Source organism: Borostomias antarcticus, assembly GCF_949987555.1.
Source record: "Borostomias antarcticus genome assembly, chromosome: 4".
Lineage (NCBI taxonomy): Eukaryota > Metazoa > Chordata > Actinopteri > Stomiiformes > Stomiidae > Borostomias > Borostomias antarcticus.
Genome location: NC_140237.1, coordinates 1,733,774 through 1,759,542, shown reverse-complemented (window position 1 = coordinate 1,759,542; position 25,769 = coordinate 1,733,774). Strand labels below are relative to the sequence as shown.

The window sequence follows — 25,769 nt, the reverse complement described above, 5'->3', positions numbered from 1 at the left end:
CCTCCCTCACCTCTCCCTCCCTCCCTCACCGCTCCCTCCCTCCCTCACCTCTCCCTCCCTCCCTCACCGCTCCCTCCCTCCCTCACCTCTCCCTCCCTCCCTCACCTCTCCCTCCCTCCCTCACCTCTCCCTCCCTCCCTCACCTCTCTATACACTTTCTCTCACAGTATTCCTTTCAACAGGTTAGCTAATGAAGTAGACCAATCCAGCAAATCCATTAAAACCAGGATCTCTTCTCTCTCTCTTCATCTCTCTCTCTCCTTTTCTCCTCCCTCTCTCTGCAGAAGTGGAGAATGGGGGCAGGTGGGGGCTCCCCCTTGGCCGTGCTGTGGCTCTCCCTGCTGGGGTTCAACTGGGGGGTATGGCCCCTCAACCCAGATGACCCCAACGTGTGCAGCCACTGGGAGAGGTCAGTAGATTATGCCCCCTGCCAGGGAGAAATTATTACCATTCAAAGGTTCCTCTGTGGACTAATGGACTAGTCTCCACAAATCAACACAGGGAGCCAGTCAATAATCAAAAGTAAAAGGGGAAAGGTTTACTCCCTGGGACAGGTTGTAAATTGTAAGCTGTTTCAATGTCACTATTTCATCTTGAGACCTCATGTCACTCTGTAGAGTAGTAGAGTAGACAGTAGAGTAGAGCCATGAAGTGATGAAGCAGGCGGATGGATCACAGATCAATGAGCTCCATAAGTGGTAATCAATATGAGCTGGCGGATTTTCTATGATGTACGTAAGCTTCTGAATGTCAGTGTTGATGCTATGTGTGACGTTTTCAATGCCCAAACACATTTTTAAGGGTCCTCCTCCTTTGTCCTCCCCTCAGTTATGCCGTGACAGTCCAGGAGTCCTACTCTCACCCGTTTGACCAGGTCTACTACACACGCTGCACAGACATCCTCAACTGGTTCAAGTGCACCAGACACAGGTACAGCACGATCCATGACTTCAACTGATATTATTATATCCACTCAAGGTCAAGCAGATTGAGTCTGAGATTTAATATCACTCAGCCTCAATGGCACTAAGTCATCAGCCAAAGCGTTGTACCCCTCTTCACGTAACGTAAAGCGTCCGGGGAAAAAAAAGACTTTCATGATTACTTTGCCCCAAAGTCAACAACTCTTCAGCCAAAGCTAACAATTTTACATACAGCCTGAGTCCCTCATCAACACACCAGACGGTGGGAGGTACGTCGGCGATGTGCCAAGTCTCTTCTCTTTGCGGTCGTTCGGACCACTGGCCACTGTATGCTGGGTTTAATGATGGCATTAATGTTTTATGGTCTACACTTCACCTCCTCGGTGGACGTGGGGGGGCGGGGGGGGGGGGGGGGGGGGGGTCATAAGTCACTGCTGTTGATGTGCTGTAAGTTGGGAAGCACACAGACATCCTTGACAGAGAGCAGAGGCTTTCATCAAGGAGAAGAAGATAACTTGCTTCTGGTTTTCGGACAAGGTTAGGTTTTTTTCGGCACACAAATTAGATAGTACAGATATCCTGACACTCAGATTGAATTGCCATTTCATTTCACTTCACTTCATTATTTAGTCTGAACAAGCTCCCATTGCAGCTGTTTTCCAAGATGGATGTTGCCAAAGAGGGAGTCCTCAGCCATAAGTTCATCTCCTAACCCATCACAGCATTTGACATCGCATTCAAAGGATGCTGATTGGCCTGGTTGGAATTCCAACCGAGAAATCATTCTGGACAATAACTTTCCAAACCCTGTATCGCATTTTGAAAATTAAAGTGGGTGTGCTATTCAGTGGCTAGAGCCAGGCTATTGTACAGAGGTATTTAGGGCACATTACTGCATACTCATGAAGCACTGAGGTTTCCCTCGTTTACAGTGATGACGAGTTTACACAGAGACACAAATCAGCAAAACAAATGCAATATACAATATTAATCATTAAAACAGTTACAGGTTGAAGTACATAGGTCTAGAGCCATGGGTTTAAACTTTGTGACTGAAGGAAGTACCTTCAAAGTTCAGAATGCACTCGAGGAACCCTGAAAACAAGCTGATCATCATCAGATCTGGTAGGTGCCAAGGCTCCAGTCCAACAGACGAGATGTATGGTGGAAGTTTACCAATAATGGCTTTGAAAATAAACAGATACCAGTGATAGTTACCCCTTATGCCGGGCTCACACTACAGGATATTTAAAATCCTAACCGATTTCGAACTCGGGTTGCATCACGCATTCTCGTGAATCTCAAATATGCACACACGACAAGATTTGAAAATAATGTCTCATCACACACTTCAGGATCTTATCGTGCCCGCAGGAGCAACAAACCACTGGTCTCTCTCTCTCTCTTATGGTGCGTTCGTTTGTGGTCAGAGGTGGCAAGTTGCAAGTGACAAAATACCTACCTGTACCTCCGACCTGTGTGCTTTAAATGACGTCATTACCTAGATACGTTACCTAGCTAGCTAACGCGTTAGCCTAAAGATTGCCTGTAAGGTTAGCTAGACGATTTCACCGTTGAAAAGACACTGAACGGCTAATAACAATAGGTTTTAGTAACTACTGCATTAGAAAGTTGAACATTGTCTTTTCAATTCACACAATTGTGTTTCAATAATATTTTTACTTACCATTTATCATATTTGCAGCCATTTTGGATTGACGTCAGCCGTCAACTGGGGGCTGAGAAACATCCGAAATTTGCAACAAGGAATTGCGAGTTCATGCAGCGTTTTATTTAATCATTCTTAGTAGCAAGTAGCAAATTTGCCACCTCCCAGTTATAAACGAACGCACCATTACACTCGCTTGTAAAGTAGTGACGTAATAATCTTAAATATCAAACATGTTTGTTATTATCGGGACTGCCCCGATGAAGACCATCCACAGCTGGTGACAGGCACTAAGATGAGGGAACACATTTCTCCTGTCCTCTCCTCCCTTCACTGGTTCCCAGTGAAGCGCAGAGTGAAATTCATCTGGGCCGAACATCGGTACCGACCAACGTTCCAGACCAGATTTCTCCTCCGATTGTCGGGAGGGCTGAATCGGGGAGAAATCGGCCCAAAAATCCTGTAGTGTGAGCCCGGCATTAGAGAAAGAGATGGCCAGCCCACCTTATGATGAAGAACACAGTGGTGAGTGTCATATCAATCACCCGTAATAAATCTTAAGGTGGAGTGGTAGACATGCTGAAGCCAATTTTCTGACACAGCTTAGAGGCTAGATTATCTACATGAAACTTGAAAGAGTTTATCATCCAATCACAAACCAAGATTTTTTTACTCTGCGACTCTCTGAATATGCAAGCCATTAGCCATTGGAAGATGGGGCTATCATCATCAATAATCCTGACTCTAGAGAACAACATAAACTAAGATTTAGGATTTAGGACTAGTTTAAGATTGTTGAGAGCTTTTTGTAGTACATTAAAAGCAAGCTGCAGGTTGTCAATGGCTTCCTGAACAGTATCTGCAATACAGTAGACAACTGTATCATCAGCATATAAATGAACATGACAGCCAGTTAGTGTAGAGACAGCATCATTAATATAGATGGTGAAAAGGACAGGACCCAACACTGATCCTTGGGGCACACCTTTAGCTAGAGATAGGAAATAAGATTGAATGTTACCAGATTTCACACACTGACACCTTGACGACAGATAATCCTGAAACCAGTCACAAGTATCTCTATTCAAACCAATACTAGATAGTCTATTTTAAAGCAGCTGGTGATCGACTGTATCAAATGTTTTTGAGAGCTCTACAAAGAGGGTAGCATAGTGTTTCCTGTTGTCTAATGCCGAGCTTATGTCATTAGTGACAGAAGTGATAACTGAAATGGTACTATGATTTGCTCACATTATGGCATTGTGAAGTGGTAATAAGGCACGCTTGAAAAAGTACAGTACTTGTGATGACTTTCGTTGTCTTTTATTATTGTCCTTATTTCAGCTCTGCGTTGTGTTTTAATTTCAATAAAAGACGGCCCCAATCTCACACAATACCACACAGTCCAGTGTCTCCTTTTCAGGTGTATTCCAAATGAATCTCTCCAACATGGGATTTGAGCCTCAGCAAAAGCGGTTTATTACAGAAGGTTTGACATACAAAAGACGATGGCATGGCCTAATGTACAGTTGACCTCTCTGTATGCTGTCTGGACCCAAATCAAAGCATTGGTCTCGTTGCAACGTTCTTATGTGGTTTGAGTGTCCCCCCTCCCTTGTCTCTTCTCCGATAAGACTGTCTCTCTGGTCTCTTCTGTGGCCTTGTTTTGACACGTTAACCTACGCCGCCTCGGCGCCCAGGCCTTTATCTCTAACCACAACAATGGTGTTTGGCACAGAGTGTACCAGCCATGGAATGTCTTTATCTCATAAGTCTATGGAAGTCTATGGAGGGACACCGTTGCTTACCGAAAACTCAAGCCGACAGCCCTACTCAGAGGTCAATCATCATAATTAGGAAATAGCTAACAGGATCATATTAAAAGGCATTTCTCTGAAAATCAACCATATTCAACAATCCCTCCTAAGATTATACGTGAACACGCAAAATCATAATGATCAAGAGAAATGTTGACTTCCAAAACCTAAACCTGAACAGCCATTATGCAGAAAGAAAAAGAATAACTGAACAGAACAGCGTGCTTAAGATAAACAGATGAACAGTTACATAATATCCCAATCATTGTTTCCCCTAGCAGGATTAGAATTTCAAAGGAAAACAACATAACTATCCATTAGGTTAATTCATGTATGAACCTTACATCCATACAGGTACGCCCTACATAGCATAGCGTCACGTGTCCCTTCGAACATTCTTACAGAAAACCTGTGGGCCCTGGATCTCATCTCCAGTCTACTGACGTGCAAACGTGACCTCCCTGCGGAACATGCCCTGCTAAGGATACAGCAAGATGTGTAAACAAGTGTCGCTAGCTGCCGTAAGAAAGATATGAGCGGATTGCCCTGCAACCAACCAAACAGATCTGTGAAATAAGACACCTCGCCTATGTGTAGCGAATTAGTCATGGCTCTGATTTGTTCAATCTGATTCTGCAACGGGAGTTGATTATCCGCAATGGTGAAACAGCATGTCCGCCTTAATTTCTTACACTGCCTTCCGCATGCTAGACATCTCATCATTAATCAAACCCTAAGCATCAGTTGTTCTGTTGGACAACGTCCCAAATGCCACTGTAAGTTTCTCAATGTCCGTCACTAATAATTCGACCCCCACGCTAGGTGCGAAAAAGAAATCTTTCTAGACCCCATGTTGAGTGAGTAGGCCGTCCACAACCCCCGCCCTAGTCTCTCTCCTAGTACGGCGGATTTCAGGATGTTTTTAATCGGTCTTTCTCCCCCTATCCCTTCAACAACCTCTACCGCTGATCTTCCCAGCAATCCTGATGGGTAACCACCCCTGGCAAGGTAACCCCAAACAAACAGGAACCCGTCCAGTTCCTTGGTATGACCGTCTTCCCCCAAACCCAGTAGACCCCCCTAGGGTGCGCAAGTTCCATCTACCACATTTCGGAGCAGTACAAAGCCTAGTATGCAGACACTGGCTGTGCCCCACATCCACTGCTCCCCTCTCTCTCTGTAGACAAAAACAGCTCTGGGTTTTCTGCAGAAGATACACTAGTGAACTGGTCTGAGCCCACTTTTGCGGTCCTAACCCCACGTTCTCTGTAGGTCCCTCCAGAGTGGAATCTAACCATCATCTGAACAATCCCTCTTTCTAATTCAGCGTCTGCTACTTCCCTGGAACAGTTGATGTATCGTAGCATTAAAGTAGAGTTAAAGGGGTGTGCCATTTGAGGCAAATTACTCAAAATCAGAGTGTCCCCGGCGCAGATATAGAACCTTTTTAGCAACATACACGTCCCAATACCCATGTCTCCATTTTAATGAGTATATCTCAAGTGCAACCTGGACTTTTTATTCACAGAATGACAATAACCTACACCCTCCACGTCCTTCCCCTGACCAGCAAGCTGTGAATGGAAGATGTGGATGTTATTGTGTGGTGTGAAAGTTCAAATGTCCCGTCTTGGTCTGTTGACGTCTCCACCCGGAGTAGTTTAGTCTTCCCTGTTGAGCTCCAGCACACGTTGATCACCGTGTCCCAAGTCAACCTGGAAGTCCTTCTCTCCAACTCCACCTGTTAGCACAGAAAAACACAAGAAAACTTCATCATTCATTCATTCCACAACTCTGATTGTGATAGCATATCTCTCACTCTCTCTCTCACTCTCTCTCTCACTCAGACCAGATCTAGAGGTTATTGTTTTGCAAAATCCTTAGTTCCATTATCCTATTTTCTAGAAGAGCCCCCCCCCCCACTCCAGACTGTGACCTTCCGGGAAGGTCCGTTCTAAGCCTGCCTGCGGTCTTAGCACCCATTCTCCTGTCCCTTTAGCAGCGCTACAGTCATCCGAGCAGTGAGCACAGGTATAGAGCATTACGTCGTAATTCTCTAATTTGTCGTCTTCATCCTGAGTCGGCCCCTGTACTAACCGTACAGTTCTTTAGCTCAAGGACTCTGCTCGAACAACAGCTGCCACGACTGTCCCTAGTTTTGGGGTGCTAAGCCTGGACGCTATTCTACCCCGATGTTTTTAAGTCTGGAGTGGTTGGCTCTGCAATTTATCCAATTCAATACTACAAGGGTTTGTTTGCTTTGAGGTGTACTCAGTCTAATCTGTGTCTGGTGGTGCAACCTCCTGCATTGACTGGCATGAATCCAGTTGGGTTTCCCTACTACCTCAACTGTTGTGTGGGTGATGAGCCAGGTCTGATAAGGTCCATCCCACTTTGCATCTAATTTCTCTTCTTTGAAAACCCCATTATCATTACGTACTGGCCTGGGATTAGAGCCTGTCCCCCCCTTGGGGATCTCGCTCCATACTGCCAGCACCTGTTTGTGGGCCCTGGCCACAGCCATGCTCAATTACTCACAGTAACCACTCAACACCTCACTAGTGAGATGAACATCTGCCTGCCACAGATGACCTCGAAAGGGCTAAGGCCCATCTCCTGATTGTGTTGCTCGAATGGAGCAAAGCACGAGACTCAAAGCGTCGGGCCAAATCACGCCCTCCTGATGACTTTGTGAGTCTCCCCTTGATGACACGGTTCATTCTTTCAGTCTGAGTCCACTACTCTGAGGATGATAAGAACAGTGAAGTGAATCTGTTGCCAGATAAGGGAGCAACCGTTGTGGTGCAACCAATTTCTGACCTTGCCGCCACGCTCGTCTGAGTCCATTTCTGCCCCATTCTCCATCCATGTCCACACCTCCCCCCTCTCAGTCTCTGCCTGCATCACCTTGTGGTCAGTGACAGTATCAATCTGATACGGGGGTGCAGGTTGGGCTGAGGACAAATGCGCTTGTATGGTCTCTCTGTCACGAGCTGCCTGTTCTGCTGCTTGGTCAACCAGAGTGTTACCTCGACTCAAACTCCATGAGAGTGTCCTTTGACCTTAATCACTGTCACCTTTTGGAAGGCTGATGGCCTCCATGAGCTCGCTAACCAACTCTCCATTCTTAATGGGCGTCCCTAAATGCTGACAGGAAACCTCTCTGTTTCCAAAGCTCTCCAAAGTCATGCCATGTGCATACCGACTGACTACATGGATGTTTGCAGTCTTGCCCTTTAAGTGGAAAGTGATGGGAGACATTTTGTGTAGGTGATTACGCAACGCCTGATGATAGGTGTTTGGGAAGTTGTGTAAACCCAATTGGCGTTCAAGTGAACTGATATTGATCTCCATCAATATTGAAAGCTGTCCCTGGTTGCACCTCTTCTGCAAGAGGGACGCTAAGCCTTGTGTCATGTTGATGACTGAAACCCAATTGGCGTTCAGGTTTCAAGGCACTGAACATGGTGGACGGGTCTCCACCAGGGGCTCTATCTTATCCCTATACTCATTGGCCACTCTGTAGTTCACACAGAGGCGCCATTCACCTGAAGGTTTCAACACAGGCCACGCTGGGCTGTTGGAGGCCCTGTGAGTTTCTTCGGAAACCTTCTATCACTTCTGTGTTTTGCCCAGATTGGCAACTCTGCTAAGTCAGGTTTGTTTACCCAACTCCGACTCCATTTAACTTTCCCTTGTGGGAACTGAGGGGATGAATCTATTTGTTAACACATCAAGGCCCAGTAGGGGTAATCCTACCGGTCCCACACACACAAAGGTCGTGAGAGACACATATCCCCATTCCAGCAGGAATGGCCTGTTTTTTTCTCACCCAAAATAGGCCCCCTTCACCAATGCATGCCTGCCTTGCTCTCTCACCATGGTGTCGGTTCCATCCAGACAGCGATGAGGAGTGACGGTAGCCACCCCCCCCCCTCTCGCATCAAGGAGGAACTCTACATGTTTTGGCTTCCGTCCAAGGTGTTTGTTACACACAGGCCTTCTGGTTTTTGTAACATGGCAGCCTCGGACATGGAGCGGCATCAGCTTCTGAATAATAGGGGAGCCGTGTGAGGGTGAAAGCTGTTCTCTGAGCTTCTGCTCCCACAAAGATGACAGCGTTCTCGTTTGTCATCCCTAGCTCTGAATGGGATCTGTGGAGCTCTGGCTTTCTCCTGTACTCTCTTGACCTTGGTGGTGATTGCTTTAGTTAGAATGTCACCGACCAACGGGTGACTGGCCTGAGCCATGTTCACATCACCTACATCGCATGGATATTTTACACTAGCCGACCAGCATTCTAGATTGTCATCTGCACTGACAGTAACACCCCCCGGTCGTAGGGGGCGCCAGTTCGAAACAGCTGGTGGGAGTGTTACATCTACAGTACGATCCCTCCTCTCTCTCCTGAGCTTGTGAGGAGGGGGCGGAAAACTCGGGCTCCTCCTTTAACCTCAACTCACCGTCATTTCTGTCCTCATCTGACGGCATTGTCAGCCCCTCCCACTGCCGATGAACAGACTCACTTTGGTAAGATGAGACAGACCTCGGACCGTCATTTACGGTGTTCTACCTCCTCCTCCGACTCCCCTCCCTAAGCATACTCTGCTCTCGCTGATAGTCAAGCGACTGGCTGACTGTAGTCTGGCTCTGTGGCTGTGTAGGGGAGGGGCTGAGTCGGGAGCGAGAAGGAACGGCTCCAGCACTCCGCTGGAGCAGATAAGGTCTTGGTTCACACAGTATGATTTTATCACAGTGACCTAACCAAACCGCTTCCCTAGACTGTGTATATATACATGTACATCTAGAATCCATGTGTGACAATACACATACATCACAAACTCATCCAAAACCCCAGTCTTTCACGGGGGCCTTCTCAAGGACTGCGCAATCCTTAGAAGTGAAATACCCTCCACTGATCTCTCGCGTGGGCGGGCAACCCCAGGGTGATAACCCTGCTGGTCTTCCTTAAGAAAGTCTTAAGGGCCTCATACACCTGTTCACAGTATTTCATGTGAGTAGGTACCCCAGGATGTCCAATATCCTGCTGGTCTACTTTAAGGCAATTCCCTGTCTATCACAGGCTGTCCTTAAAGGTTACACATAGAGAAGTGGTCTACTTCACATAACAAAACAATGCACGCACCTTGGCAGATACCTTGGCATTACTAACATAAGACATGTAGCTACACATAGACATACATTTACATCCAGCACTGGTTTTGTTTTACGTGTTGAGAGACTATGTGTGGTATAGTTGAGATTTACTGATTTGTTCTTTATGATCGGGATATCGAACCCACTCACCCAGTTGGGTCTGATTGTCTGTCCGGGGTCGTTCAGGTCACAGCATGACTGCCAGGCGTCTCCCGTGGCTGTAGCTGTCTGCTTTGGCTGACGACCAGTCTTGGACTTTCTCAGGGTTCGATGTCCGATCCGGGTCACACGGCACCAATTGATGACTTTCGTTGTCTTTTATTATTGTCCTTATTTCAGCTCTGCGTTGTGTTTTAATTTCAATAAAAGACGGCTCCAATCTCACACAATACCACACAGTACAATGTCTCCTTTTCAGGTGTATTCCAAATAAATCTCTCCAACACTGGATTTGAGCCTCAGCAAAAGCGGTTTATTACAGAAGGTTTGACATACAAAAGACGATGGCATGGCCTAATGTACAGTTGACCTCTCTGTATGCTGTCTGGACCCAAATCAAAGCATTGGTCTCGTTGCAACGTTCTTATGTGGTTTGAGTGTCCCCTCCTCCCTCGTCTCTTCTCCGATAAGACTGTTTCTCTGGTCTCTTCTGTGGCCTTGTTTTGTCCCATTAACCAACGCCGCCTCGGCGCCCAGGCCTTTATCTCTAACCACAACAATGGTGTTTGGCCCAGAGTGTACCAGCCATGGAATGTCTTTATCTCATATGTCTATGGAAGAGGGACACCGTTGCTTACCGAAAACTCAAGGCGACAGCCATACTCAGAGGTCAATCATCATAATTAGGAAATAGCTAACAAGATCATATTTAAAGGCATTTCTCTGAAAATCAACCATATTCAACACTTGTATTACTTCAAACTGTATTAATACTTCAAAGTATTGTAAACTGATTGTGTTACACTTCTAGATTGTAGTAGACTAGAGCTGGACATGGTAAAGGACAGTGCAGGGTTATAATGATAATGCATGAGAGAGAGCCATACAAGAGTGAGTTATAACAGGGAGCCAAGGCCAGGTGGACGGCCCTCCAGGGGGTTCCCAGCTGCCCCAGACATGGCGGCTGAGCCTCAGAGAGCAGCGCAGGGAGGGGAGACAAGCAGATGGGACCACACATCAGCACTTCTACAGTCCTCAAGGACAAACTGGTACTGGATAACACCCGTTTCCACCTGCGTGTGTGTGTGTGTGTGTGTGTGTGTGTGTGTGTGTGTGTGTGTGTGTGTGTGCGCGCGCAGGATCAGCTACAAGACAGCATACCAGAGAGGAGTGAGGACGATGTACAGACGCCGCTCTCAGTGCTGCCCAGGCTTCTATGAGAACGCTGACCTGTGTGTTCGTAAGTATCAGTTGTCGTCTTTCATCCTGTAGATTAAACTTTTTCCACCCAGATAGCAAGCGGATGTGTAATAATTCTGGGCCATATATGGGCCGGAACTAAGGCACAAGGGCCAGATCTGGCCTGTATATGGCCCAGATCCGCTTGCTATCTGGGCAGCACTTACAATCGTGTTTCTACATCCACACAAAAACTGTACATTTGTATCTATTCTTTAAAGACAATATCTTCCATTCATGATTATTCCCAATCTTCAGTAATTTGTGAAACACCTCTGAATAAAGACTTTATATAACATACTATTAAGGTATCAGTAAATCCCATTAATACTTGCCTACTGTGTCCCTTCAAAATACTGCACGTTTAATTAACACTTGGTATGATAAGCCACATCAGAGCCTTTATCATATTAAGCCCCAAATTAATAATACTGTACATCTCAATCCTACTCTGCCACAACAGTCAAACTCTTGAAGATCAGTATACAGTAGTATATGGAGTGTGCATGAGGCATTCAATACCTCGGCTTCGTGGGTTATTCAGACAAGGGTCTGGGGATTTCTTTGAACGATGAATCCTCATAGGCTGGTAATGGAGATCCGGAGCACATGTTTGGACCTCAAATCCCTGGATAGGGGCGGAGTGAGGAAGAGATAGATGCTGCAAAGGAGTAGAAGTAGGTTGAAAGGGCTTTTGTGAATTATGGTGTTTAGTCTTCATTGTGTTATAACATAAATGTTGAGAATAAGACGAAACATGACAATATATTTTCATGATGTCAAAGAAACAATGTGTGTCTTTCCGCTCATTAAAAAGAAAAAAGAAAAAGAAGAATACATACATTCATGTAAAGGTCTCCAGACAAGATCAGCGGTAAAAGGGCTCTGCTACCATTGTTTTCCTGTGTGGAGAGTGGTGCCGCCCAACTATGTGTAATCACGACCCGTCGCACATCACTCAAAATAGCCACTCAGCACTGAGCTCAAAGTTCAAATTTATTCGACTGTGAGGCAGACAGTCCAGAGCTACTGACAGACAGACCCCGGTAGTAGTTTTGACTGTTAATATCCTCACTTGATTATGTTTTATGTTTTTTTCAGGCGAGAAAGTAACCATACAGCTTCCCAAATTATGTGGCAGTGTTGCCAGATGTGCGATAATTATCGTATTTGTACGATAATTTTTCCCTCTGTACAATCAATAATGAAAAAAATCCCATAATGTGCGATAATTTGATCATTTTGTGACAGTTGTAATCACTTCAGTCATTAATTTCCCAAGTCCCCACAAGATCAGGATATACTGAACCTCCGCCCCACAGAGGGCTGTGTCGTCTCTACAGTGTAAACAGAGCGGAGGTTCACAGTGGTAGTGCGGTCAGCAAAATAGTTCTCGTTCAAATGTAATTGTTGTTTCAACATTCTGTTTACTTTGCAAATAGCAGACCAAAGATTAAATAATGAGCTTCCTGTCTCGGAAAAGGCTGCACATTTTCACTTTTTCCTGTCCCTGTCCACTTCCATTGTAAAGAAATTTGAGTCAAATGTCGATCTAGCTCATTACTTCGCGATCAGTGAAATGATGGTCTCCATGTTTCAGGTTCATGTTACCACAAATAGCCACAAATACCTCAAATATTGTATGAGCTTGTGAGAATGGTTATATGAGGCTAAAAAAGTTGTTTGTCTCAATAAATAGCCTACGTGTTTTAGAAATTACACCTTTACGCCTATTAATCTTAGTTATGACTCACATACGTTAATTTACCTCAAAATACGATAATTTTAAGCTTCTGGTACGATAGGCCTACTTCAACATTTCCGATCTGGCAACACTGAAATGTGGTCAGTTTATTTAAAAAAACAAAACAAGTCTGTTTTCCTATTCTGTCAACGTTAGCTAAGCTAAATTGTAAAATGTTTTGGGTGCCAATATCTCTAGCTAGCCACATATAGCTATTGTTATACAGTTGGCCAAAAAAAACAAAAAACATTTGTTAATCTGCAGCTAAACTGGGGTCGTCTCTAAACTGGGGGTGCACATTCATGACGGTGACAGGCAGTAGGCTAACAGATTGTGTACAACATTCAAACTCATTTTGACTGACAGGTGGTAACGTTAGTACCATACTGTATACTCATACTGTGCTGCGCTTTGCCTCTGCACTTTGCGCCCTACCTCACGTCAAGCAGAGCAAATTTCTTATCCTGTGTTGGAAACTTAGAGGTACTTCAGAATTTTTAACATACAGCCTCATTTACGAAAACATGTTGAGCTGATTCAATGCTGTCTCTCATTCCGGCGTTAGCAGCATGCTAATTCTAGTGCAATGCAGTAGAAACGGCTAGCTTTCAAAGAACACTGCACTGCACAGTGCACCCAGTCTGTCGGGGGGCTCATTTGAATTTTTATAGCATGATTTTTGAACTCACAACTATCGTAAGCTCATTTGTTTTTTCGGACCTATAAAAGTATAGTTAACAGGGAGGCGGAGCGATACGTAACTAGCCAGCACTATTGTGTTCACAACAACAAGGAACAGAAGAGCAGACTATTCTCTTGCTATCAACATAACAACAAGATGCAATGGCCACGTTCAAAAGGGATATATCTGACTTCGATGAGTTTAGCTTATCTGGCGATCCTTACTTGTTTGGAGTGTTTATAAGTGAGTTTTCTTTGAATGCTAGCCATTTCAGTTTGATTGCACTAGCATTAGCATGCCGCTAAAGCTGGAACAAGAGACAGCATGGAATCAGCAGAAAATGTTCTCCATCAAAATTATGGTAAGTTGAAAATGAGGCTCTATATCCAAAATTCGGAACTACCCCTTTAAGTGATTTAAAAAAGCTGCATTGTTTTCAACAAATTGTGTTTCCATGACAACATTCAAAAACATAAAAAAGTAATATCTCATGACTCCCTTTTAGACCAAGAAAATACCAGCATAGAATTAATATTCTCTTTCTATCCAAGGCTGGTGTGACCTTGATCCACCCGGTCAGAGAGAAAAAGCAATTATCTACTCTAGATGGTAAATTCTATGCGACAGCATAACCTTTCCATCATATTGAAAGAGGAAAAGAAAAAGGGGAGATTGCCGTGGGGTGCGTTCAGAGGCATATTGTGATGCTTTATTCCAGGTCTGGTTGTAAACAAGTTTCTCCAGGGGCCTCCTGGTGTGCTGGTTTTGCCCCGCGGGCTGACCTCCATTGAACAGCCCCTTGACTGCTCTATGGATGTGTGGGTCTATCCCAGTGTTATATGGATGTGTGGGTCTATCCCAGTGTTATATGGATGTGTGGGTCGATCCCAGTGTTATATGGATGTGTGGGTCGATCCCAGTGTTATATGGATGTGTGGGTCTATCCCAGTGTTATATGGATGTGTGGGTCTATCCCAGTGTTATATGGATGTGTGGGTCTATCCCAGTGTTATATGGATGTGTGGGTCTATCCCAGTGTTATATGGATGTGTGGGTCGATCCCAGTGTTATATGGATGTGTGGGTCGATCCCAGTGTTATATGGATGTGTGGGTCTATCCCAGTGTTATATGGATGTGTGGGTCTATCCCAGTGTTATATGGATGTGTGGGTCTATCCCAGTGTTATATGGATGTGTGGGTCTATCCCAGTGTTATATGGATGTGTGGGTCTATCCCAGTGTTATATGGATGTGTGGGTCTATCCCAGTGTTATATGGATGTGTGGGTCTATCCCAGTGTTATATGGATGTGTGGGTCTATCCCAGTGTTATATGGATGTGTGGGTCTATCCCAGTGTTATATGGATGTGTGGGTCTATCCCAGTGTTATATGGATGTGTGGGTCTATCCCAGTGTTATATGGATGTGTGGGTCTATCCCAGTGTTATATGGATCTGTGGGTCCATCCCAGTGTTAGCAGCTGATCGTCCTGTAGGCTGTGCTGGACCCGTGGTCCGGGTTAATGCTAAGTGCAGCAGACAGGTCTTTTGTTCTGCAGTGCTGTAATTGAAAGGTCCCCATAGTAGGCTGGGGAAGGGAAAGGGGAGGGGTGCTAATTTGCTAAGTGTGGACTTCCTCTCTATGCTCTCACTCTCTCATGCTCTCTCACATTCGTCCGCCTTTTGTATCACCCCACCTACTGTATTTTTATTCTATCTCTGTCTCTTGTGTTCTATCTCGCTGTCTCTCTCATTCTTTATCTGTCTATCGTCTACTCATGTCTACTCTTCATTTCTTTCTCTCTACAACTCGTTTTACAAAACAAATGTTATTATTATTTGACTGGTTTTCACATAAGCCCTCTTGAGCTTCCAACCTCTTCTACACACTTGCAGTCTTTTGTTTTTAGCTATTGGTCGTCTTTCACTTTATTTTCTTTGCAAATGTTTAAAACTAAAACGAAACAAGAAATCCTCCTCTCATTTTAATTCGCCACGCCCCTCGCTTGTTTGGCCCTAGCCAATAACTGGTCCATAGCCATCTGTCACCTACCATTCTCCAATGCCCTTCCACCCTTGCCCTTCAAGTGCAGTCGCCAACCCTCCCCCACACGCCTGTGATATTACAGCAGATGACAGATTGATTGACATTTGATCCCATAGGGCTTAAAGGCCCAGCGATGATTAGCGACCATTGATGTCTTTATTACCTATTGACTGAAGGGTTTTACATAGTGAACAGGTGCCGGTGAAACCTTTGCACCATTGCCTTAAATAGAGCTTACCCCACTCACTCTCACCAGAGGGGAGTACAAGACTTCAGCACACCAAGACAATAGTGGGAATTAAGCCTCCTTTTGTTAATTCCCTCTAGTATTGGGCCATCCCTGCTCCCACCAAAGGATGAAAGAATTAGGGCTGCGTTTAATGTTTGATCAACGTTGTTCCCATTGTGTTTCTGAGCGGTTTTAAAAAGCTTTTCTTTGACTTCTGACAATATGAAAGTTTGTGTTTGCGAGACAGAGGGCGAGAGAGATTTCTAGATGTGTGTGCGTAAGGTTATGGTTAGCAGGAATGAAGCGGGAACAGTTGATTAAGCAGTGTTGAGGAGTGAGTCCCAACACTGCCGTGAGATATCACAGCCCGACTTTAATGCAATATTCATGCCTGAGCGTCATTGATACATGCTCGCAAATGAGTCAGAGGGGATATTTAATAAAGCTCAGGGCCCGTAAGCCAAGTACATTTTATATTTCACTTTTAATGAGTGCAAAGATTACTTTTTTAAAGGATTTTTTCGAATGTTTGATTTTTTCACTCTCTTTCCTCCCCTTCAAAGGCAAAGGTTTTGAAATGAAGCTGAGGAGGTTGAGTGGCTGATGAGCATAGCTGGCTGGATTCATCTATATTAAAGGATAAGGACACTGAATTTCATGTTTAGCCCTATTCCTGGCTTCCCTGGCAGGTATCTGACTACAGGTTAAAATATTTCTGTTTTGTGCAGTACAGAGTTCTGTGGCAATAACGTAAGCGCACACACCCTGGCTCGTTGCTACTGTAGCTATGGGCACACTCGAAAAACTCTAAAAAGTATGATATACGTGGATTTCAAGTTCAGGAATTACATGGTTTATGCTTACCAAGCTCTGAAGTCGTCCTGTAAACACCATAGGTCCTTTCGCCTCTGCATTTCGAAACAACAGCTAACTTGAAACAGTACTACTTTCACCGAACATACAACAACCATCTCTTCACGCTGTAAACATCTGCACACCACAGCGTGGATGAATTTTGCGGAGGTTTACAGCGTGAAGAGATGGTTGTTGTAGGTATTTGCTCGTATTCTCTTTGTTCCTAGGAATGGGAGGCTAGTCTAATCAATCATCATTAATGACTTTTTTTTAAATTAGTGTTTTTACTTGGTTCTCCGCATCACCCACAGCCTACACGAAACTGCAGGTAGGCTAAACGCAAGCCGGCGCATAGCCTACAGTCTACGACTGTAAATGCACAAGGCAAAATATGGCTCAAGCAGCTGTCATTCTGCAATTTTTCATATGATATCGGGGAAAGCCAAAGAGGGTTTGTTGGTTTGTAAAATGTGTTCTTAAGAACCTCTCACTGTTCGGGCACTGCAGATTATTTTTGAATTCGCACACTGATTTTCGATATAGAATCTTAACGTCCATATGCCTTTTTCCAAGTGAATTGATCGGTCAGCGGGCAGTGCTTCATACGTTTTGATCCATAATCTGGAATTTAACCTGCCCCGGAGCAGGTTAGCTTGTCAGCATAAAATACCGTGGCAATATAGCACGGTGAAAAGTGAACCACCTTCGTAATACGGATAAACCAGGCTTGAACCTGAAGTTATCGCGCTAACCCCGGAATCCTGTTTCGTAGTACAGGGCCCTGGCATCCATCCTCCTGAGCTAGCTGCTAGCTAACGTCAGAGATTTTATATAGAGAATATTTGCTAATGTCAACTCGGAGCTTCCTCGAGTGTCGTGCGCGTTGTCTAACCTGACTGAATGAGAGACTACGAAAACATGTTTAAGGCCCGCCCTACTCTGCCTCTGATTCGCTATAACTCCTTGGTTACCTTGAGTAATGTGATTATACCATTGGTAGTTGGAACTATCCCTTCGCTTTGCTTTAAAATGACTGGTTAAATGATTGTTGCTCCGGATTCATATTCATGAGAAAAAATATTCCTGCACCAGAATATTCCCACGCCGGAATTCCAGGGCCGTGCCGGAGAACTTTAAGTCGTGACCTATGGTGTTTACAGGACGACTTCAGGATACAGGATGCTTGGGAAGCATAAACCATGTAATTCCTGAACTTGAAATCCACGTATATCATACGCCAGGGCATGCGCGCCGACGTTACTGACACAGAACTCTGTACTGCACAAAACATAAATATTTTAACCTGTAGTAGTCAGATACATGCTAGGGGAGCCAGGAATAGGGCTAAACATGACATTCAGTGTCCTTATCCTTTAATACCATTGAGAGTTTTTCTGACTGTCTTCTCCGAGCTATTGTTTTTTACTGTTGGGAGGGGGGGCTTGGTCTTTTTGAAAGCTCTTGCTTGAAAGGTTGGTTGTGTAACCTTTATTGACCATTAAAGCCAGTGTTCGTAACCATTATTATCCAGTAAAGCCAGGGAATTAGTGTTTTCAAGCTTTTCTCATTGTGTGTGTGTGTGTGTGGGGGGGGGGGGGGGGGGGGGGGGGGGGGGTAGACGCACATCCTTCAAACATCATTACAGGAACTAGAAAATACATTTCCTGGAGAAAATGTGAGGTGGGCTAGTTGCTGAAGCTGGTTGTAACAACTACTGCCAATAATATTATAACTACTAACTATTGTAAATACTGTATAACTACTATAAACACTATTGCTACTACTATTATAACTACAAATATAACTAGCACTACCAATACTACTAAATACATTTCAATATAAATATAAAAAACTACTGCTTGTAATACACTCAAAAATAGATTTGACATCTCATGACTCATCGTTTTAATAAGCTCAATAGCTCAAAAATGTATAAATATTAGTTTACAGTCTGAATGTCATTCTGAATATGTATTTGAATATAAGGAAGGTAGGACGGAAGTTAGTAGGCTAGGGAGGAAGGTAGGAATACAAATGCTACCACAGTAGTTGTTGGAGGTGTTGGTATGGAAGTTGAGGTGAATGCTACTACTGTTGTTATAAAAAGGATGCCTGTTGAGAGGATTACCCTACATTAACAGATCATCACTGCAGTGGTGTAAGGGTTAACAGTAGTATTAGGGTTAACAGTAACCTTACTGTTAGAGTTAGGGTATATAACAACTACTGCCAGTACTATTATAACTACTGTATATATAACTACTATAAACTCAATTGCTATTACTATTATAGCTACAAATATAACTGTTAGCACTACCAATAATAATAAATATAACTAAATATTAATAAACTACTCTAAACTACTATAATTAGCCTACCACAGTTAGTACTACTGGTACTTAAGTAGAAGAAGGATTATAAAATTCAAGTAGTGTTACAGTACAAATAGGGTTATAATTCAAGTAGACTAATGAAGGTGCTGATGCAAGTTAACTTAAGAACTATGACGCCTATAACAGGATATTGAAGATTATTATTAGTACCCCGATCACTGGTCTAACATTAATTAAATTACATTACATTACATTCCCGAGCCAAAAGAATGAAAGAAAGAATGAAAAATAAAATGAAAGAATGAATGAAAGAACGAACGAAAGAACATAAAAAGGTGTGTACCTTAAAGATACCTTCAAGCTCTCTCCTGTGAACTGTCACCATAGCAACCACAGCGCAGCAGCACAGCTCTACAGCACCAAAGCACAGAACACACAGAATTCACTGACTCACTCGCCATACGTTTCAATGGGGAGCACAGTTGCCGAACAAATCGTCATACAGCGAAAACTGTACGAATCAGCACAGTTGTGTGAACATTTCGATATATAATATGTGTATGAGCTGTTAAAACTGTAGGCATAGCGACAAGTTAGAGAAAGAGTAAAAGTGTAAAATTAGCAGCTTAAAAGCTAGAGTGCATCGTCGTACGTTTCAATGGGGAGCGCAGTTGCCGAAGTCACACAGCTTAGATACTTACATTGTAAGACAAGACAAAACATGATTTTATTATGCAATTTACCACTTTCTTCACATTTAACTAACAATAAAATCTTATTTCGTCAGCACAATTCTGAAACACAAAATGCATTATGTCTACAAATGCATAAAAAAGGACACTGAACAGTAAAAAAAAAAAAAAAATCTTTTCTCAAGTGCAAAGTCGCTTCAAGTGAACCTTCATGAACAACTACATGAATAGAGATCAAAATGTTTAAAAAATAAATTTATTTGCTTCAGAAGTTGCTTCAAGTAAACCTCCATAAACAACTGAATGAAGATATTTTGTCAGCCATAGACAACATTTAGACATTTGAGTACATCCACACAAAGCACACCATGAACAGGTATTTATCTAACCAAACTACCATCCCTCCTCAACTGGAATGATGGCTGACCATAGCAGTAACGGCTCAATAAGCAAGCTGCAGGTGGACAGGCAGACAATTTATCTGGACTAGATTCTAACTAAATGACTCATCTTATATGGATTCTTCTCTAGATAACTCAGTCTTACATCTTAGTCTAGATCAGATCCACCTTTTTTCAAAACTGTCATGTGAACAAACTAAATACGTCACCTAGGGATGGGACGGTTTGAAATGTTCATATCACGGTTATAGTGACCAAAATTATCACGGTTCACGGTTTTATCATGGTTAGGGATGGGTCTCATTAATTTTTATCGATACTGATACCATTATTGAGACTGCTTAACGATTCGAGTCTTTATCGATCCCACTATTGATACCCTACTTTTCTACTATTTGATGGAAAGACAAGACTATAAATTCTTAAAAGAACTGAATTGGTATTGTTAATTTATGACACTACTGATGCACAGGGCATAACGTGAAAAGACAAAAAAGAAATTATACTGCATATAAATTAAATAAAGTAGCCTATAGACTATGCTTTACATAACAACATAACAACACACCATTACATAACAAATGGCTGCTGTTAACTTAACACTATTGGAGAAAGACAATCTCCCTCCCTCTTTCCATACCCTTCTTCCCTCTCTCCCTCCCTCCCTCTCTCTCCATCTCCCTCTCTCCCACTCTGTCCCCCTCACTACAGTATACTTTACACAACAATAACAACAACATGACATGACGAGCACTGCAGCTTGCTAACGTTAACCAGTGTAATGGATTTTAACTGATCTAGTCAAAAAGGATTTACCAAGATTCGCATCAAACAGGCTAAGTCTGGTTTATTGAGAAAACATACGAGCGCAAGGACTTCCGGACAACGCACATGAGTGGTTCATCCAAAGAAGTGAATTCAAAACTTGTCATGTGCAGCCTTATATTCAAGCAAAACACAGGTACGGCGCTTTGAGGATGTGATTGGCTAACTCATTGCACGTCATATGAAATGGCAGGCGTGGCCGAGAATACAGACATGTGACATGAGAAAAGGCGGCAATTTCTTGGAGACAAAGGGACAAAGGATGGTTATTCTGGAGTAGACATTTTTAGGTGTGTGGACCTCCTGGAGGCCCTCCCGTCTATGTGAACGGTTGAGGGAGGTGGAGAATTACAAAAAGGAGAGACAGAACAAAGGTTTAAGGTGTTTGGAATAGGAAGGTCTTGAGGCCAGTTGTAAATTCTATGACACCAGCTAGTGCTATAGCATTGTAAGTATATGCAAGTGCTATGCTATACACTATTAGGCTATTTTACGTTGACATTGACAGTCCTTAAATCTAGATGTCTTCTTTGCAAGCTAGATTCCCTCTGTCATCCGCTTGCTAAAGGCTACAAAAACATCAAAATATAACTTAGACTACAGCGGGTCATTCATTCATCCACTAGTTGTGCCCAGTAACGTAACGCCACTGCACCGAGCTAGCAAGCTAACGGTAGCTAACTTCAGGTATAGCTGGCTAGCTGCAGTACGTTACTACTAGTCTAATGAATGAACCACTGTAAGTTATAGCTTTAGCAAGCCGATGACAGAGGGAATCAAGCTAGCAAAGAAGACATCTAGCACTAGATTTACGTACTGTCAATATCGACGAACGGGACTTATTGAGGTGCGCACAGCATGCATACCTGGGGTGGTAGAAGAGGACGAGGGAGTTGGTCTGTCTCGCACTTTGAGAGTATCAAATGTAGTGGAAGTCCCAATTCTAATCTGATGGGCACCATTTAAGTTCTTTAGCATAGATGTTATATTTCATATATCTTGCAGGAAAATATCTTAGAGCACAGGTTGCATTTCGCCTCCTCCTTTTCGTTCACTTTTGTGAAATGTAACCACGCCTGAGATCGCTTTGTGCGCTCAGCCATTCTCTCCGCCAAAATACATCTCACTGCCGCTAGTGTTGTTGTTTTCGCCTGAAGTCAAAACTCAAAACTGAAGTCAAGTGCTGCTACCTGTGTGGCTTTTCCTCGGAAATTGATGTATTGATTGAATGTTTATCAAAGTCAGACAGCATTTAGTGTGATTTTTCAGTGACGTAGTCATGCACAGTTATCTTTTTTTTATTTTTTTTATGCACGGTTATCTTGATAAATGAAAATTTAACTGGTTGTACTGTTTTCACCGTGACACCGGTAACCGTCCCATCCCTAACGTCACCTTACTGTATTCTTCTATAGACAACTAAATAAATGAGCCATATATTGTGGATTCTTACCTGGACAACAGGTCTTAGGCTACATTAGATCCACCTTTTTCACAGCTTTCTTTGCATTCTTTTATACTAAAATAAAACTAGTCATCTCTTACACAATTATTCTATAGATAAGTAAATGACTCATGGATTTTTTTCTAGACAACTCAGTCTTACATCTTAGGCTACATCAGATACATCAGATCCACCTTTCAAAGCAGTTATCACATTCTATATACAAAAGCAAAACGAGTCATCTCTTACTAATCATCTCATCTCACATCTTATATGTTGTGGTGGATTCTTCTATAGACAACTGAGTCTTAGTGTACACCTTGAGCTAGCCTTCAAATCTATTCTTTTAACATTTGTATTACATTCTATGTAGAAAAACTAAATGGCTTATCTCTTACGATTTGTTTGTTGTTTGTAGACAACTAAAGGAGTCTTGCATCATATCTTCAGCTGTGTCACATCCCTGGCACATATGGTTCCTGTCCTTTCTGGATTATTCAGATGATACAAAGAAAAGAAAACTAAAGAAAACCAATTGAGAGGTAACTTGTACAATGGTCTTGGGACTCGTCAGGAGAGAAACATTCACTCAAAGAGTTTGATTTCTAAACCCTGAGCCCTTTTGGAAAGTGTGCTGCCTTTCAACTCCATTATTACCTTTTGTATCACCTCAAAGGTGTACCTCAGTTGAGCAGGGTAGTCCAGGTTCAAGTTGTAAATCAGACCAAATACCATGGCAACCGCCATTGCCACGCTTGGTAGGTCCTGCAACACTGCCTGGCCTTCAAGGACAACACCGACGTCTTCTACTTCACTTGAGTCACTGTACTTGATTGTGAAGATCCCAACTGTGGTTTCCTCAATGCCCTCCTGGATGACTGCAGGGTCTTCAGCCTACACGAAACGGATCAAAACACAGGAGTGCAGATATGTTACTATATCACTGGTAGGATATGACGCCACCACGCCACTGTCCATGCCACAAACCGGGCTATAGGTACGATACGTGACCTTCACCTTGGAGGTACATGGGCACTGGAGGTGACCCATACGTTGCCAACCTGCCCCTGACTGCTTCCTGGCGAAGGCCCCATGTCTATAGCCCACCTAGGGGCGGAGATGCAGCAACATCGTACCTGACACCACCATCAATCAATCAATCAAAGCTTTATTTGTATAGCACATTTCATACCCAGAGGCAACACAATGCGCTTTACAGAGAACAAGGTAGGTGGGCATACGACCCACTCTCTACATATTCCAGAGGGAAGCAAAAAAACAGTAATCACCCGGGGGCCAGATAAGTGAACTGTAAAAATTCTTCCCTGACCCCTCTCAACAAGGCGATCGAGCAAGCTCCAGGAGTATGTTTGTCTACCGGCTAAGAACATTTATAAAGCAATACATTACATTAAATTACATTTCAGAGTAACAGAGGCTAAAAAAGCATCATATGAGAGACATGGCAAATACTGGTGTGTGTTTGCTATGGCCCAGGCCTAAAGCCAGAAGTGGGCTGGTGTATGTCTGTGTGTACGTGTGTGTGTGTTAACTAAATGCTACGACATCCACAGCAGACACAGGGGTATCTATCGGACTCCGGGAGGTCTGCTGGTGACAGTGGGGCATCCACTGGACCTGGTTAGAAGATAGGAGGGAGAGAGAGAGGCACTAGGGAGAGGGAAGGCAGAACAGGGTTAGTAGCACACAGAGCCATAAAAGCAACACAGATATTAAAACAGGCAACCTGGAGCAAGCTCCTGGAATATATTTGTCTAATGGCTAAGAACATTTATAGAGCAATAAATTACATTAAATTAAATTTTCAGAGCAAGAAAGGCTAAGAGCATCAGGTCCAGGCCTAAGCCGGATGTGGACTGATGTGTGTCTGTGTGTACGTGTGTGTGTGTGTTAACTAAATACTACGACATCCACAGCTGACACGGGGGTATCTATTGGACTCAGGGTGGTCTGCGGGCAACAGTGGGGCATCCACTGGACCTGGTTAGAAGGTAGGAGGGAGAGAGAGAGGCAGAGGGGAGGCAGAAAACGATTAGTAGCACACTGAGCCATTGAAGCAACACAGCTGTCATAACAGAACAAGCCTGTTTCAGGGTAACCAGCTTATGTACACTACTTGATATACATACAGTGCATAGCAGGATAAACACCAATGTATACAGAGGAGGTAGGTTTGAGGCTGCCTTTCTGTGTCTCAAGGTCATGGCTAGTGATTGTAGGCTATGTCGAAAAGGTACGTCTTGAGATCTCGCTTGAAGACCTCCGTTGTTTCGGCCCTTCTTAGGCACTCCGGTTGGGTGTTCCAGAGGTTGGGGGCATAGAAACTAAAAGCTGCCTCTCCGTGTTTCTTGGTCCTGGCTTTTGGAACTGTTTAAAGTTCAGTACCTGAGGATCTGATATCAGGTATGATGGTGGTTATAATACACATGACAATAAAAAGCCTTGAACTGAACTATCATACCACCAACATCATACCTGACGCACCACCACTATCATTCTACCTCACACACCACCAACATCACACCTGACACACGACCAACATCACAACACACCACCCAGGGGCGGAGTTGCAGTTACATACACATTCACACACCAAGAGATGGGATTGGAACTGCCAACTCTACAACATCTGCCCCAAGAATGTAACCTAATTTCTGCTCTCAACAATACATTACTTGGACTCACCACATACTCCCTAAACAGGTGTGCTGGGTCCTCTTGAAGGTAGATGCACAGTCCCTTGATTATGGATTCTCTTGCGAACTCCTGTGTGTGTCCTGACTCTGGAAAGAGAGTTACCTCGTGAACTGGTTTGGACTTAGACTTAGGAGCGAGAGACACAGGGTTTGAAAAGCATTAATGGGGTGGAGTGCTGTGCTCTGAGCACCATTCTAGTTAGTCATTTACCCCCCTCCCAAACGCCAAACGGTATAATTGTATAATTGTACACACCGAGTAGTACAAACACTACATCTAAATCACAACCATGTTGTAACAAGTATTAGAATGTGGGTGTTGTTGCATAACAATAAATATACTTGCTTGATCAATGGCTTTCAGGATGGTCTTCAGTTTGTTTCCTATTAGACCTCCTCGTTTTTCAAACAACTTCATCAACGTGCAGGTGTGTATATCGAGCTGGGACAGGAATCTTGATTGGAGAGGCATTGTTGTGATTCTTTTAAACTCTGCATTTATCTGAAAGCACACAGATAAAGAATGAATGTATTGCACAACTGCAATACATGAAAACGCAAAAGCACAAACTCAGCCTTGACTTCTAGCCACCCCAAAGCAATTTTGGGGGCAGACCCATTTCTGAGACAAATTCCTCCAATCAATCAGATGTTCAACTACGGGAACCAATCAGGGGCTGCATTTCACTGAGGGACAGAATAGCAGTTAAGTTAGCAGTTAGGCCCAGTAGACCTGGTTACAATACATTCCTCTGGGGGACAGAACCACAGTTAGTTAGCAGTAAGGCTCAGTAGACCTGGTTACCATACATTCCTCTGGGGGACAGAACAGCAGCT

General features: G+C 43.6%; 1 protein-coding gene and 1 long non-coding RNA gene across 2 annotated transcripts in view; one reads left to right on the top strand and one right to left on the bottom strand.

The window, feature by feature from the left end:
* Nucleotides 1–326: 326 nt before the first annotated feature.
* The window catches only part of LOC311308204 (uncharacterized protein), a gene marked incomplete at its 3' end in the record, with an annotated part of 205,907 nt that continues 180,464 nt past the window's right edge, over nt 327–25,769 (top strand). The window contains exons 1-3 of the mRNA XM_084437142.1: nt 327–409; nt 829–930; nt 10,865–10,965. Coding sequence (XP_084293268.1) covers nt 10,905–10,965 — 61 coding nt within the window. The 5' untranslated portion in view covers nt 327–409; nt 829–930; nt 10,865–10,904. The remainder of the gene's footprint in view (nt 410–828; nt 931–10,864; nt 10,966–25,769) is intronic.
* Nucleotides 10,057–11,870, bottom strand: LOC311308205. Its single transcript, XR_014630417.1, has 4 exons — nt 11,807–11,870; nt 11,487–11,625; nt 10,613–10,955; nt 10,057–10,336 (listed from the first exon to the last, which is right to left on the bottom strand). It is a non-coding gene; the product is annotated as an uncharacterized lncRNA (long non-coding RNA).